The 16405-nt window shown below is 54.5% G+C and overlaps 4 protein-coding genes across 4 annotated transcripts; 1 reads left to right on the forward strand and 3 right to left on the reverse strand.

Moving 5' to 3' along the window:
* Positions 1-309: 309 nt before the first annotated feature.
* On the reverse strand, positions 310-969 carry BBK36DRAFT_1112729 (hypothetical protein; the record flags this gene model as incomplete). Its single annotated transcript, XM_024889832.1, has 1 exon — positions 310-969. The coding sequence occupies one exon, from the start codon at positions 967-969 to the stop codon at positions 310-312; it is 660 nt and encodes a 219-aa protein (XP_024752318.1).
* A 3809-nt stretch (positions 970-4778) lies between these two features.
* BBK36DRAFT_1157236 (allantoinase) lies at positions 4779-6356 on the forward strand (the record flags this gene model as incomplete). The annotated part of the gene is made up of 1 exon (XM_024894000.1): positions 4779-6356. The coding sequence occupies one exon, from the start codon at positions 4779-4781 to the stop codon at positions 6354-6356; it is 1578 nt and encodes a 525-aa protein (XP_024752319.1).
* An 855-nt stretch (positions 6357-7211) lies between these two features.
* BBK36DRAFT_1166871 (P-loop containing nucleoside triphosphate hydrolase protein) lies at positions 7212-11690 on the reverse strand (the record flags this gene model as incomplete). Its single annotated transcript, XM_024894970.1, has 3 exons — positions 7212-9509; positions 9597-11301; positions 11686-11690. The coding sequence occupies 3 exons, from the start codon at positions 11688-11690 to the stop codon at positions 7212-7214; spliced, it is 4008 nt and encodes a 1335-aa protein (XP_024752320.1).
* Positions 11691-12667: 977 nt separating this feature from the next.
* BBK36DRAFT_1166872 (hypothetical protein) lies at positions 12668-14825 on the reverse strand (the record flags this gene model as incomplete). The annotated part of the gene is made up of 5 exons (XM_024894971.1): positions 12668-13285; positions 13344-13873; positions 13932-14176; positions 14246-14746; positions 14812-14825. The coding sequence occupies 5 exons, from the start codon at positions 14823-14825 to the stop codon at positions 12668-12670; spliced, it is 1908 nt and encodes a 635-aa protein (XP_024752321.1).
* Positions 14826-16405: the final 1580 nt, after the last annotated feature.

The raw sequence follows: 16405 nt of genomic DNA on the forward strand, positions 1-16405 counted from the left end.
CTATATCTGTAGGACTTACATATAGTCTAGTACCTAGGCAGGTAGGTAGTATACGATCGAACGGCTTTACAGTGCCAAGAGTTGCCTATGGATGCCCGAAGTTCGGTTCTTGAGCTTGTGCTCGTCTGGTTGTGCCGCTGGATGCACATGTGGAGGGTATACAGATTGAAGTTGCATTCGATGCAACGATTGCAAACGCTAGTATTGGCAATTCTACATGCCTCCTCTATGTGATATCTCCCTTAACGCCGTCCCAAATGACCAGTCAGTATTGTAGAAAAACACTTCCTGAGTTGCATATCAAAGTCATCAACCACTCATGGACCCCATATCCGACCTCTTCATCAGCCGTATCCTGCCCCCGTTGATCTGGTTCTTGGGCACCCCCTTGATCTCCTTGCCCTCGGCGTTCAGCATGTCCACCTTGTCCCAGCGGCCCGGCATGCCCGGCAGCGTGGGGACCTTCTGCGAGCCGCCGTGGTAGACGAGCTCCAGGCCGTTGACCTGCGCGCCGGAGCCCAGCTTCTTGCAGCCCTGGTAAAAGTACTTTCCGCGGGGCGACTTGATGTCGTCGTCGTCCGTGGTGCCGGCGTCGCATACGATCACGACACCGTTTATCTGATCGATACCGGAGTCGGCCTTGCAGTCGGTGTATTGGGCAATGTCGTAGCGCTCGCCGGTGTGGGTGATCATGTACGGGAAGTTGGCGGCCTCGGGGGCGCCGGTCTCGACCCACATGACCGGCGCCCCGATGGCATAGTTGGGGAGGGGCTGGTGGGCGGCGGCGCTGCTGCTGCTGCTGCTGCTGCTGCTGCCGGGGTGGACGTACGAGGTCATGGACATGGAGGGCGTGGGCATCACGGGGGTGTGGAATGTGCCTTGCAGCGTGCCGTGGAGCGTGCTCTGGAGGACGGCTTCCGCGTCGTTATCGGAGATGGTGTGCATCTGTGTGTGCGTATTGGGAGCCATGGTTGGTTTCTTGATGTGTTCAGAGGTGGTGATGGTGATACAGCTTTCGTCTGCTGCTGTGCTGAGATCTTTAGAATTGAGGCCTTCCCGGATGAAGTAGGGCAAAGGATGGCAGAAGAAGTTGAAGAGACAAGAGGCAGTAGAGGAGTGCTAGCTGAAGTGTATCGGAGAGGAGATGGAAGAGGATGAGAATGATGAGAAGAAGAGACGAGGATAACGGGAGTTTCCTTGCTCTTATATAGACAACTCCAAGCCACTTGACTGCCAGGCCGGGGCCATCGAGTCAACCGTTCATACCCAAAGGGGAACAAAAGCAAGACCTCCACGATCTGGTGTCATCAACTTCCCCCTCTTTGGACAAAAGATCACTGGCTTAGCTGATCATCGTCTGGGAGATCAGACAGACGAGCACGCTTGCGTGGACACTCAACCCCCCCTCCTCCTCCACCTCCTCCTCCTCCATGGCGCGTATCCATACAGTCCATTGGACTCATCACAGACCTGCATGACATACCAGGTCGGTCATGGCCAATCTGAGGGCACCAATTGTTAAGCTAGCAGCCATCGGGGACGGCGGCTATCTTGTGGCTACCTTAGCTGACTTGCGTGGAGCATCTTGAGGGTCTAGAGGGTGCAAGGGAAAAGCAGAGTCTAGCTCCTCTTGCCCTCTCCCCTCCCTCCTCTCGCCCCCAGCTCTGGAATGTGAGAAAGACGGCCACAGGAGGAGCGAGAAAGAGGCGAGAGAACCGTAGAGCTTCTAGCCACGGAAACCCTAGCCTCGGAAGTCGAGTGATGGCTTTGGCGTTTCCACCTCTCCGTCATGATCACCACATCACCAGAGTCCCTCCTCGTCAGAATAGGCCAAGAGGTTCCATTCGGTCTGCGTATCTGCACATCAAACGGCCAGGACACAAATCCAGGCAATCATTTCGAGCTATCAAAGCATGAGGGTCGGTTAGAAGCAAGGGAGGAGACTCAATGTCACCCAGCAATGCGAGGATGGAAAAGTGTCTCCGTGAAAGAGCGATTCGTAGAGACTTCGAGGCATCTGAGACAATGACACAATGACTGCCATAACCCCGGCAAGGCAGCCCGCGAAAATCAAAGCTGGCCATCAATTAGCGCCCTGTATACGCATGTTTGCTCATGCAAATCGTAGCAGCTTCAAACTCACCGCTCCAAGTACCGGGCTGATACGCCTGATTCGCACGGGGTACTAAAGTATGAGCGTGGGGGAGGGGGGGGGATCCTGCTAGGCGAGAACCCAAGGCTGAAGTAGATGAGCAGGTAGTCCGGCTATGGGTCTCGTATCACGCAGAATAAAAGATCAGGACCGTCCAAGTTGAGTCTTCAAAGCCAGTCGAGACTCTGGCAGTGGGTTACTGTGGATTCAGACAAGAGAGGAAGAAGCAGATTGCAACCGCGTTTGGTGGTCTGGTAACGAGCCCGGCAATCATTAATTTGACGTCTTGGTGTCCCCGTATATATGTCTCGGGCACAAAGGAGGATCCAGCGGAAGTAGGAGGACATCCCCCGTGCTGCTTTGCATAGGTAGGCAAAACCGGGTTGCGCCTAAGACATTTCCACTTCCTGGACTAGTAACGCAATGCTGCCAGCTATTAGTAGAGACTGTATGCACTCTTTCGAAGCGAATGAAAGCACGGCGTGACAGATCGGGTCGACTTCAGGTAGACAAACATGTCGAAGATGCTCGCTCTGCATGATGGCACCACGTGTTGCCATATAAGGCACCTTGCTCATGCTGGCATATCATCATGGACTGTTCCAGCCCATCGTTGAGAACTGCATGCGCAGCTGCACGTAACGTGAATGCTTGTCATTGGCCTTTGGCCTCTGGCCGTTTTGCCCCGGCCGGCGAGCACATCATTGCAAAGCACCTCGCTTGTCAAGGGAAATCAGTGGGTTCCTGGACGCCGACAAGGCACGCGGAAACGGCTGATATTACCGACAAAGGCCGTGAGCGAGTTGTAGTAGTAGCCCCAACGTCAACGTCCTTTCTCTGACCGGCTACCACCCCGAGCCCCGTGAGGGGCCAATAGAAAGCGTGTGCTGCTGGCATGTCGTTCCCTCATGCCCCCGTTGTAGCACAACAGCGCGAATCGGGATGCTCTCCGGCCAGTTATGGAGACTGCCGTGCGTAAAAGACGGCCATTGCAGACGGTGGCGACGGTTGGGCTGGAACGACTCAAGCCAATCTCTGACCTTCATACGGAGTAGGTATTTACCCCAATGTGCGTTTGTTTTCCTTTCCATGCGGGGAACGGCCGATTTGAGGTGCTGCTATGCGTGCAGTGATAGCAAGTCGGCCGCGGGGAAGGGAGGTCGGTCCCGGTTTGCTGCTTTATCATCCAGGTGAGCCATGTCCAGACGAAGCTCCCACGAGCTCTGTCTGTTTTTGTTCACGGCCGAGAGTCAGTGTATATGGAGAGCTTGAGCAGATGACTTCACGGCCTCAACACAGGCGGAATTGCTCGCGATTACCTCGCTTCGTATTCGAGCGTGCCTCGCCTCCCCAGTCTGCTGCTGTACAGTGCCTCGAGTGCCACTGGCCAGCTATTCGCCCGGAGGACCATCTCAACCGGGTTCCAGAGCGGTCCAGAGAGGCAGCGAATAAGCTGGAGGATCGTCGGCGTGAGGCTCCGCAAGGCATGTGGGAAACCGGAGTGTTTGTTGCGTCTAAATTAAGGCCCATGAGATGGATGCCCTTGTCGCGCACACGTGGGTTCCCCTCCTTCTCTGGCTGTATTATGTAATACTGTGCTGGTTCAACCGAAGCCTTCGAGCACGGGGCTCGCGTGACCTCCTTAGTCAGCATATGCATGACTAATAATCAACCAATCAGTCTAGCGATTTTACTACCGGCCTCAGCCACATTTTAGGTCAGATGACTTGTGGCGCATCTCAACGGCTGGACCCTGGATTCCACCAGCTGATAAGGCAACGGCTGATAACAGCATCCACTGCAGAGACTAGCCTTTCGCTTATCGTCAAATCCAGACACCGCCGACTGTCGTTCAGCTTTTCCCTTTGGTCGAGTAACTGTTACTCGATTGAATCCTGATTGGCTACGGCCAACTGCCTTCTGCCACTCAATGCCGGGCCATCGCATCTTTGTTGTCGCTCTGGCCCATCGGACGTGCCCGATAAGGGTGGATATTTTCCTTTTTCGCCCTCTTCTCTTTCCCTTTGTTAGCGGATCTTCGGCCTTCGCGAATCCCTTCAACTTCCCAAAAATTTTCAGAAGAGTTTTCTTTGCCTCCCCGATCATGTGAAAATTCAGCTTGACAGCCTTACAGCCTGCTGGTGCTAGCATGAAAAAGCATTAGGACAGAAGACTTTGCGGGTCAACAGGGGGCAAGGCCGAGAGGGAGAGTCGCTGGGGACAGGGAGAAAAGGGCGGAACATCGTGGAATAAGCGTGCAAAGACTCCTCCGGCCCCTCCTTATCTACCCGTCAGCCCCGTATCATGGCATCCCACGATAAGGCGTTCCAGCCACTATCACCCAGATAGATGGGTTAGACCGTTAGGAGGTCGTCATCGGCTCCGGCCGACGATGCGGCTTGCATCGCCTGCCTCTTTAACCCCTTCTCCTTCTGTTTCCCTCCCTTTCCGTCTTCCTCTCCTCCGCCCATCTTCGTCTGTAGTCTGCAGTTTGTCGTGCTCTGGCTGTGCGCTTCGCATTACTCTCGCTTTGTTCGTGAAGGGCCGCTTGGAAGTAGCCAGCTCTCGCACCCAGGGCCAATACCCCAGTAACCCACGCAGACATAGGACACTCTCAGCTGTCGCCATGACTGTCACGCACACCTCCAACGTCGGACCGCTCACCGTCCTCGTGTCAACCCGCGCCGTCCTCACACTTCCCGACAATTCCCTCGTGCTCTGTCCGGCGACCATATGCATATCCCCCGAGCTCGGTAAAATTGTCTCTGTGGTGCCTGAGATCCTTCCGCCCTCGGCTTTCCCCCCAAGTGCTACTTATGTAGACCACTCTCCGAAGCTGTTGCTGCCCGGCCTCGTGGATGCTCATGTCCACCTCAATGAGCCTGGCCGAACAGAGTGGGAAGGCTTCTGGACCGGCACTCGCGCGGCGGCGAGCGGCGGCGTCACCACAGTCATCGACATGCCGCTCAATGCCATCCCACCGACGACTACTCTCCAAGGCTTCGAGGAGAAGCTCCGGGCCAGCCAGGGCCAGTGCTGGGTAGACGTGGGCTTTTACGGCGGCGTCATCCCTGGCAACGCAGATCAGTTGAAGCCCCTCGTCGAGGCGGGCGTCCGAGGATTCAAGGGCTTCCTCATCGAGTCCGGCGTTGACGAGTTTCCTGCCGTGTCAGCTCAAGATGTGGCGCTGGCAATGGAGACACTAAAGGATGAGCCAACCACCTTGATGTTCCATGCCGAGATGATTCCTCCAATCACCGACTCTGTTGGTGATGCCGTCCAGACGTCCGATCCTCCTGCGGCCCCAAAAGGCGAACTGACCGCCTACAACACCTTCCTCGAATCACGGCCCCCTTCTTTCGAGACGTATGCCATCGAAGAAATCCTGGCGCATGCTCATATCGCTCCGTCGCTGCACCTTCACATTGTTCACCTTTCGGCGACGCAAGCAATCCCGATCCTGAAGGCTGCGCGCAAGAGGGGAGTCAATATCACGGCCGAGACTTGCTTCCATTACTTGGGGCTGACGGCTGAAGAGATTGAAAAGGGAGACACGAGGCACAAGTGCTGTCCTCCGATCCGTGAGGCCAACAACCGAGACGGCCTTTGGGAAGAGCTGGTCGCCGAGGACTCGTGCATTCGAACCGTCGTCTCCGACCACTCACCCTGCACTCCCCAGCTCAAGTTGCTCCCCGATCATCTCGAGAGACCTGCCATGCTTCATAAAGATTCCGGCCTTGACATGAGAGACCCCAAGGAAGAGGCACCCACCAGGACTATAGCCCGTGGTGACTTCTTCGCCGCCTGGGGCGGAATTTCGTCCGTCGGTCTCGGCTTGCCCATCCTCCACACGGCTGCCAAACAGCGCTCCGAGACATCCAAGGTCCCGACCATTGTCGACATGGTTCGCCTCTGCTGCCAAGCAACCGCCGCGCAGGTCGGTCTCTCTCACCGCAAGGGCGCTCTCAAGGTCGGCATGGACGCCGACGTTTGCGTCTTTGACGATTCACACGTCTGGACTTTTACCCAGGGCGACATGCGCTGGAAGAACCGCTGCTCTCCCTGGCAAGGCCACAAGTTCACCGGTCGGGTCACGGAGACGTGGCTTCGCGGCCGCAAGGTATTCGATCTGGAGGCTCCCGGCGATGGCTTCGTTGTCGGCAAGCCCTTTGGCGAGCCCATCACCGAGAAGAGGACCTTTTAAGCGATACGCAACACACGATTCCATGATTTTGCCAAGGCGTTGACGTTATAGAGATGAACGGTATATGAGCATGGCGACTAGAGATCAAAGGTAGATGTCATTTTTCTGTGCGAGCGGGCGGGCTTTTCGGCGTTTTTATACTTTTGGAGCATACTTGCATTGTACATTCATGATTGCATCGTTGATGGCGCAGATGGTGCTGACGGGGTTCTTGGCATTGCCATAGCCAAGTAGTAATGACACGAGTATTCCATCTGAGAAGCTAGGCAATGAAGTATAAAGATATAAATGACAGAATCAGTACAAGCTGCTCGTTGAGGTATTTCTAATCTTTAAAGGTCTTTTAAGAACGAGTGAGCGCGGTCCAAGACTGAACAGCCTGACCAAAGTTGTTTGTGGAGATGCGAGATGTAAGGGAGGCTACCCCGGATCATCATTCGCTGATGCTTTTTAAGTGGACATGACGTCAACCGGTAGCGCGACAACTTGACGATATGATTTGTCGAGGAGATCGTGGCTGACGGCGGACGGGATGCCGGAATGTAAATTGATTACTCGGTGAGATGGAGGATTGATGGAAGCGGAATGGCTTGTGTGTGGTGATGGTGAGGGGATCACGGCGCCAAGATCTACAGCCGGTCCCATGTCGTTGCCGGATTAAAGAAGGGCCCCGTCTATCGATTGGGGGGCATCTCCGTACAACAGGCAGGAGGCAGGAGTAGGAATTGAAGTTTGCAGATATCTGAGTGTCTACCATATGTTGTCTTTAACCTCTACCTACCTCATCAAGGATACAAAACTACCTGATTATACGCTTGCAATAAAATGAAGGCGAAGGAGACGCATCTTTCTCTTCTACTTCTTATGCCCGCCCCATCTTGCCCTCGCCAGCCTCAACAGGAGCCAGGCCAGCAGCCGGTATACGACCAAGCACCCTGCCAAAGCTGCCACGTTCACCACCGGATCGTCGTCAAAGTCATACAGCTGCAGAACCTGCTTGCCTGTCTCGATTGGACAGGTGCCGTTGGCAAGCTGCTGCCCCGGCTTGCAGTAGAAATGCTCGTTCCGCAAGGCATAAGGGGCAATTGATCGCGTCGCATACCGAATCGGCGAGAGATAGTTGAGCGCCTGGAAGGCCTTGGGGGCATCTATGGACAAGATACCCGCCATGGCGGTGGCAATCGAGAGAAACATGCCCATGATGTTGACGGCGAAACCGGTGTGATTGACGAGGGTGTTGAACATGATACCCAGGCTCTCGCCACACGAGACGATGCCGAAGCACCCAAAGACGGAGACGAAATACATCGTCGCCGTCCTGGGAAGACCGACTGCGATGCACATCAAGATGCCGAAGAGCAGACAGCTGAGGATCTCAAAGGGCACCTCGAGGATTGTGTACGAGAGCAAAAACGCATCAACGCCATACACGCCGTCGTCATCCTCCCGGTAAAAGACGTCTCGCTCTGTGGGATAGATTGCGACATTCTGCAGCATACCGACAAAATAGAAGGCGCCGATTTCCTGTATAAAACCCATCCAGTTCTGGACCGAGTAGTAGTCGTGGTGCAGTGGCGCAAAGAAGAGGGCGAAGATGATGGCCAATCCAACGACTTGCATCGTGCGAGCCATGATAAGCTGCGGCTGCCGGCGCGTGTTGATGATGGCGCGATGCAGAAGCAGAGGCACGGCGGTGGCAATGGAGGCTGGACTGTGGACAAGCGCACCGAGTTCTGCCGGCGTTGAAAGGTTGGCCTTGTTGAAGGATCTGCGGGAGGCAGCAGGCTGAATCTTTGGCAAGGTCTCGTCCTTGTCGCCTGCAACATCGTTCACTTCTTCACTGGATGCCTTCTTTTCGTCCAATTCGTCGGTTTCGTTGATCCCTGGTAGCCTCGATACATCCTCGCTCTTCCACATCTTCGCGTCTCCTCTTGAAGAATATCTTCTCCATTCCTCTATGAGTTTCTCAACTCTCTCTCTGCTCTCTGCCTCTCTGTCGTCTCGCTGCAGGTCGACGGTAATCATGTCTAGAGCAAAGTCCGCGGGATTCGAGTGCTGTGGACATTGATACCCCTGTTTATTGAAATAGTTGAGCATCTCCTTGGCGGGGCCGGCATATGCGGGAGCACCGCCACGGGCAAGGAGCAATACGTTGCCGAAGTGTTTGAACAAGTCCGATCGAGGTTGGTGAATTGTCAGGATAAGCGTCCTGCCTTCATTTGCGAGGCCTTGAAGCACTTCCATGATGGAACTCGCGGTGAAGGCATCCAATCCAGACGTTGGCTCGTCCAGGAGAAGGATGCGAGGATCGGTGAGGACCTGCACAGCAATGGAAACTCGCCGCTTCTCTCCTCCCGAGATGCCCTTCACCAGGTCATTGCCGATCAAATTATCTGCGCAATCTTTCAGTCCCATCTTCATGAGGATCTCCTCTGCGCGACGAGACTTTTCTTCCTTGCTCATGAAAGAGGGCAGTCGCAGAGCGGCAGAAAATTGCAAAGTCTCTCGAACCGTCAACGAAGGCAACAGAGCGTCGTCGTCCTGACAGACATAGGAACAGACTGATCGGACAACTGAGGCGGACGGAACGGCCCCGTTAAAAGACATCTTGCCAGATGGACGGTAGTGGGTGCCAACAGAGTTGCGAAGCCGAAGTGCCATCGAGTTGAGAAGGGACGTCTTCCCGCTGCCTGACGGGCCCATGATGATGTTCAACGTGCCGGCTTGGAAGTTGACATTGATAGGCTGGACAATGGTCTTCCGAGGCAGCTTCTTGCCATTGACCTTCCTTTTGTCAAGATCCAAAGAGAAGTTCTCCAGCTCAACATCGATGGTGCGAACCTCTGCAATCGACCGAGCAGTCATCTTCTCCTTTCCGGCGGACAAATCCGTGTCTGAAACTCGCGCCCGTGCAATGGTCATTTCAATCTTGATATACCGCAGCCCAACAGCCGACAAAACGAAGAAGAAGATTACAAACGACGCGAGGCAGACGATTGGGCGAGCCACCCAGTTCTTGGGGAATCCGAGTGACGACATGATGTAGTCTCCGGTGTACTGGAGGCAGGCGGGATTAGATGGACCCCCTGGCTCGGGGCAGTCATAGAAACTGCCTTGGAATTCGTTTCCACAATACGCTCCAAAGGTGTAGAACTGTCGTGCGCTATGGTCAGCTCATTACAGTCCAAAAGGCCCGGGATATCGATCCCTCGAAGGAAGATGGAGGGAAAATCAACTCACCGACCAAGTCACCCATTTCAACCATCGCACATACACCGGGATTGTGTCAACTTGGATGAAAATACCACACGCAATACTCTGCAGCGTGAAAGCAAAGTTGGCAATCAGACTTGCCCCGGGAAAGTGCCGCACCGCCACCACGCATGTGAATGCACACATGATACAGGCAAAGTGGTTGACGAAGCCAATGCTGAAGAAGGTGAAGAATTTGGCGGCATCGTGATCGAATCCGGCCATGAAGTATATGATGAGAGAGAATAAGAAAGGGACCGGGAAGTCCTCCGTGATGAGGCGGGCCAATCGCCGTGACAATATGTAGGGCGCAGCGTCGACGCAATGCTCCGAAGACTCGCGATCAAATGTCGGCATATCAATAGTCAATCGATATGTTTCGAACATGAGGATCAAGTAGCCCTGTAGTCCTGTTGCGGTATAGAGGAGACCCTCGCGGGACCGAATGCCAGCTTGGTCACGGCCGAGGTTGAAGAAGAGATAACCTATCACAACTCCCATGACGACGGCCTCCAAAAGGGACGCGGTCATGCCGAGGGGATCTCGATAAGTGACTTTGAGTGTTCGATCCGTGAGGATTCGCACCTGGCGAAAGAAGCCCGCATGTGTTGCCGCCTGTGGGTGCTTATTCCGCGTCGTCACCTCGGCAGTGCCCTCCAGAGGCGGGAATCGGCTTTCGCTCTCCACCTTCCATGCTGCTTTGAGGCTTTCTAGGCGAGCAGAAGTTTCTGCCTCTAGCTCAGGGGTGCGATTGTCTACGGCAGCAACATCGATGACGAATTCTGCTGGGTTGACAAACGGGGGCAGTGGATGACCGAGATGTTGGAACCATGGCAGACAGTCCGAGACGGGGCCTGAGAAGACGGGGCTACCCCTGGATAGGACGATGAGGTTGTCAAAGAGATCCCATATTTCAGATCGAGGCTGGTGAATCGTGGTAATGACCGTTCTGCCCTTTTGCGCCAACGCTTTCAGAGTCCGCACAAGTTGATATGCACTTGTCGCGTCCAAGCCAGTGGTGGGCTCGTCGAGAAACAGGACAGATGGATTCGCCAAGAGCTGGACACCGATGCTCACGCGTCTCTTCTCGCCTCCTGAGCAACCTCGGTGTTGGCTGTTTCCTATGCGGGTGTTTGCGCATTCCTTGAGGCCCAGCTCGAGGATGACTTCCTCGACAATTCTTTCACGATCCTCGGCACTGGTGGACGGCGGCAGTCGAAGATCAGCCGAGTATCTTAATGTTTCCCGGACAGTAAGAGTCGGGAGCAGAATGTCCTGCTGCATCACATAGGCATGTCGAACACTGTTGACGCCAACTTTTCCGTTGAACGTTGCCAGGCCTCGTTGGCTCAGCCTCGAGCTGACAACCCTCTCGGCGAGGTTATTGAGCAGCGTCGTCTTGCCCGACCCGCTACCTCCGATGATGGCCGTCAGAGTTCCGGGCTTCAGATCTGCATCAGCTGAGTGCAGGAGAGTCTTGATGCGAGGCACCGATTTGAACCCCGAGGAGAACAATTCGGGATACGTCGAGGGGTCGAACCATGACGGAGATGTATCAACCTCGATTGCGAGTCCCCGAAGCTGAACATGGACAGCTTCGACATCGTCAAGAGATAGATTCGCCGCGCCGGTGATGGAGAAGCGGTTCCGGTCCAGCTTGTTGCGGCTTACGGGCACATCCAGCGACGTGTCTCTTGTGCTTGCAAGCTCGGCCTTTTCGACATCCAGCCCAGTAAGCTGCCCGGCGGCGTCTTCCATACCGTCCCCAACTATTGGAGCCATTTTTACTTGTCAAGTCTCAAAAATGTGGCTTGTCAACTAGTCAGAATATGGGCATGGTGACAGATGTTGTGTGCGTTTGTAGTGCTGAGGGCGAAACAAGATGCTGACGATAATCGCCTAAACAAAGGTTTGGAGACGTCGGTTGGCCAGATGTCTCTGAGGGGCAACAAACTCCCGAGCCTGGAAATGCAGTCCCGTCCCGCTAGACGTCGACCTGAAGAGGGCAGATCAGATCTCTTGCCGAGTTGTCTCGCTATTGACTCCTCGTAAGAAGGAGATAGAAGAGAGCAACGACGACATGGCAAGGAGTGACACAGAGATGCCGATGATATGATGGACTTGGCCCGTTCATCATCAGACACGACTGGCCGAGTTCGATTCGTTAGTTCGGTGGAGCCGAGGCAAGGAGGCTTGTTTACCCCGACGGAGTAAAGAGTGGAAGAGAATCCGAAGTCCGTAGCTCCCGCAGCTAAGATAGGCTGGTTTCGGTGGGCTTTTACGCGATGCGGTCAGTTTTGCCCTGCTTGTTGTTTTTGTATGAAATGTCCAAGATTTTGTTGGCTCGTTCGTCAACTGATGATTCATTGATGGATCACATTGTTTTGGATTGATCTGTGCGGGTTCACATGGCACTCACATCTCAGACTTGCATGCATCGAGAGATCTACGTCGGATGGAGACTCTCCACGTCTGTCTTCATACGATACGCGTGTTTTCCAATGCAACTAACGATCGAAATGGTGGCGGGTCAACGGCAAGAATAGTCGCATTCGAAATACTACTCCAGTACGATATTGGGCAATTTACTACAGCTTTGTATGAACTTACGGAGTTTGATTTTCCCTAGTTAGATCCACCAGCATTATATCAAAACTTCCGACTCTTTTGCTTGTCATTCATACGAAGCATCGTATCCATCACATGAAAGATCTTCGGTACCCCAGCCTCGGTTACGAAGCGATGCACTCAGTGCTGGGTAGCCTCTCGCTCCACGTGCGAACCCTGCAATTTCAGGCATATTGGAGAACACAGGACATCACTCATAGGCAATTCACAAGGCGGCAAGTTGTAAGAATAGGAATTCTCTTGTATTTTCAAGATCCACTCATGTCATATCATAAACCATGAGGGTAAGGGTATCAATTCCCAGAGACCACACAACCCAACTGCGTGGTAAACCAATCACATACGCTCATATCCCATATTTACCCCATATTAACATCCTAAAACAGAATTCATAAAAAGCTTCATTTCCTTTTCCATAACTCGTCTCTCCCTTACATGGCGCGCTTGCTCTCGTCATCCGAAGACACCGCGGCAGCGTGGTGAACAGACACGCGGCGCACATCGGAGGGAACCTCGTCAAATGTGTACAGGGGAGGCTTAGTCGCGCTCCACTGGAAGAAGACGTACTTCTTGAACCACCAGGGCAGGGCAACGGTGAGCTGGTACTTCATGAAGGTGCGGACGGGGACGGCGAAGACGTAGTCGAGCTCCTCGAGGGTGCGCTGCATCGTCTCGGGGACCCAGAGGAAGATCATGATGAAGGCGACGACGTTGAAGCCGGCGTACAGGCCAAAGGCGCCGACGGTGTTGAGCTGCTCGAGCAGGAAGGGGAACGAGGTGCCGAGCACGGCAGCCCAGAACAAGCAGGTGGCGACGGCGAAGCCCATGCCGGTCTCACGGTGGGACAGGGGGTACACCTCGGCGCTGTAGGTGAAAGGAACGGGACCTTCACCGGGAGAGTAGAAGGCACCGAAGAGGAAGACAAAGAGACTGACGAGGCCAGTCTTGAGCTCGGTGTGCTCCGAGGAGATCAACGTGCAGAGACCAGCGGCCAGAAGAGTCCAGAACATCTGAGGGAAGGTGAAGAGGAGCAGGCTTCGGCGACCAAACTAGTGACATTGTTAGAACACCATCCGTGATACACGTGGTTTAGCTAAGGGAACTTACAGTATCAATGGTCCAGAAAGCAGGGAAAGCAAAGAGCCAGTTGACAAGACCGAAGCCGAAAGAGCCAATCAGGGCGCGGAACTGGGTGAAGCCAGCGTTGACAAAGACGGTGGTCGAGTAGAAGGCGATGATGTTGATACCGCACATCTGCTGGGCAATCATGACGGTGAAAGCAGCCAAGTTGGCACGGCGAATTCGGGGGACGGTGAAGAGCTGAGTGAATCGGGTGACGTAGTTGGTCTTGCCAATGAGCTCCTTCTCAATGTCCAGCTGAGCAGAGATGTAGTAGATGTCTCGGGCGACCTGGATGGGGTCGTTGCGAAGAACAAGAAGAGACTTCCAGGCATCGACGTAGCGGCCCTTCTTCATGTACCAACGGGGCGACTCAGGGCAGAGGTAGATGAGGCAGAGCAGAGGGACGGCGGGGATGAAGGGAGCGCCAAGCATCAGACGCCAGTTGATGTCCTTGACGTGGTAGACAGCCAGGTTGAAAGCGCTTCCCAGCAGGATACCGAAGGCAGTCCACATTTCTAGAAACAAGCATTGTTAGCAGGGTAATTCTTTCATGGAGAGAGATGGAGAACATACGCCATGACATGACCAAAGCACCTCGGATAGAAGCAGGAGCGTTCTCAGCAGCATAGATGGGCACGGTTGAAGCCTTGGCACCCATACCAATACCCATGAGCAATCGACAGGCAAGCTGTTGTCCCCATGTGTGGCAGAAGGCAGAACCAATGACGGGCCAGATACAGAAGTGAGAAGCGAAGAAGATGACACCACGTCGACCGAAGTGGTTGTTGATGGGATCAGAAAGCCAGCACCCGATGAAACTTTGAGCGGGTCAGTCAATCTGAAGCAATGGAAGGTAGATGAATAGGAAGAGGAGGGAGGGCACTCACGCGCTACCGATGTAAGGAGCAGCATTGATGAGACCGACAAGAATAGCGTTGCGCGTAATGCTCTGGTCACCAATGCCATAGACTTCAGGCCAGAAGATGGTGGCACCGTTGCTACCAGTCTGGTCCCAGCCCTGGACGGCGGCACCGATAGAGCACGTTGCGATGGTGAGGAAGAGTCTTGTGGGCATGTGCCACTTGTGGGTGACCTCACGCTCCAGAATGTTCAGCTCATGGGGAGTGAGCTTCTCGTCGCCATCAATGGATGCCGGGTCGGCAGGGTTCTGGGCAACAAGAGCACCCTTCTTGAGAAGGAGAGTGTGCTCCTGAAGGCCATTGCGCTGAGCAAATGCCTCGACATCGCTCATGAGCTGCTCGCGGGGAATTCCCTTGAGCGGGTTGCGAATTCTCGCCTGGAGGTCCTGGCTGTGTTCTTGTTCCTCGTGGTATGTGACGCCCTTCTCCATGGAGGCCTCGTGGGCACTCTTGGATTCGGTGTGGGTGCTGTAATCAGGAACTGTCAGTGGAAAGGTTGACAGAGGAATAAGGGGCATCAGGGGTTGACTGACTATACTTCCGCCATTGTGAGACAGGGAGCGGATCAGTCCGCAGATGACTTGCTCTTGCAGGCTCGACTGGGTATAGACGGAGGAGACAAGAGAAGGATCCTGCTTCCGAGCTGAGAGAGCAGTTGGGAGTGACGAGAGAACAAGAGGTAAGATCAGGACAACGGGGGACAAGGAGGGTTTAATATACTCCTTTGAGACGAGTTGGGGAAGAAGACCAAAAGCTGGGGTGCGGAGGCGGAGAACAATGGCTGGCAGGTCGTAGCGGCTAACATTGGGCTTCCCCAGCTGGAGACTGTTGCTCCCCGCGATCTCTGAGGACGCCGGAAGCACTCATTGAATGGAGGCAAGGCGTGAGCATAGTAGTCGTACAAGCAAAATCAGACGAGCAACAAGGCCCAGGCCCAGGATGCTGGCCATCCTTGTCCGGCCCACTCGTGGCTTGAAGCAGATGCTAGTCGTAGTCGCATGGCATCTGATGGTGGCGTGGAGCAGAAAAGCTTGGAGGTAAGACACCGAGCTGAAGTCTGAAGTCTCTGCAAAAAGAGAGCCAGTGCTAGTGCATTGCGTACGATTCATGCGTTCGTCCAGCTTGTCTCGCAGTAGCGCCATCCGGTCTTTGATTTTGGATGCTAAAATTTCTTCGTCCATGATGCTGTCGCCACGCCAGTTGATGCCCTGGATCTGAAGCAGCAAGCCGAAAGCATATGCGACGGCCCTGTCCTGTGCCTGTATCACGCCTACCAAACGACCATGGGGGCCAACGGCTGTAGATCATCAGTGCCAATCAACGCTGCCAGTTGCCTTTGCCCGTGCTGAGCTGAGCGGGCGACAATGTCTCACTCATCCTCGTCCTCGAGAATAGGCCTGAGGTCCGCCTCCGGATCGAGCATGACTGAGATTTGCCAAACCGGGCAACATCTCCAGGAAGGCAGGGGGTCTCCCCGCACCCCGGACAAGAGAGGAGCGTCTCCAGTTCCCCATGGGCAAAAGAAATGCCCCCAATTATTGCCCTCGTGCTGGCGGTTGAAAATGGGTCGGAAATGGAGAAGACGCGAGCAAAAGCCAAGTTCTTGGTTCCAAGGTTCAGTCTTAGCTCGGGGAGGTCGAGAGTGGAAACCGCAAGCCGCTGTTTGGCCACTGGCGGGCCCTGGAGACGCCCCCCTGGACGGCGCTGTAATTGGCCGCTAAGATCCCCTAGAAGATGCGCCGGGGCCCTTCCCTGACGTAGGTGGGAGCAACTCCCGCAGCTGCACTTACAGGGCCGCCCTGCAATCAAATGTCTGTGCAGAAGCAGCATCGTATTTTCAAGTTGGTGTTTTTGGCTATTGCTACAGCACGATAATGCACTGCTGTCCGGATTGGAGCCTCGTCAATGCAGAGACGGTGATTCCAGTGGTCCGCATGGGCTTCGGCATCTATAGAGGTATCCGAGACAGCTGGGTTCGGCCACTTGACTGTACGATAGGATAAGGTACCTACAACCTCATCAGTGATAATGCGCAGTACTTTGTTTGCAGTGCCAATTGCGCGTCTGCCAAGGTACCTCGCGCTAGCCCCCGTTAGCGCAATTGGACTCCAAGATTCTGCACCTCTC

This window comes from Trichoderma citrinoviride (genome assembly GCF_003025115.1).
Source record: "Trichoderma citrinoviride strain TUCIM 6016 unplaced genomic scaffold BBK36scaffold_3, whole genome shotgun sequence".
NCBI lineage: Eukaryota > Fungi > Ascomycota > Sordariomycetes > Hypocreales > Hypocreaceae > Trichoderma > Trichoderma citrinoviride.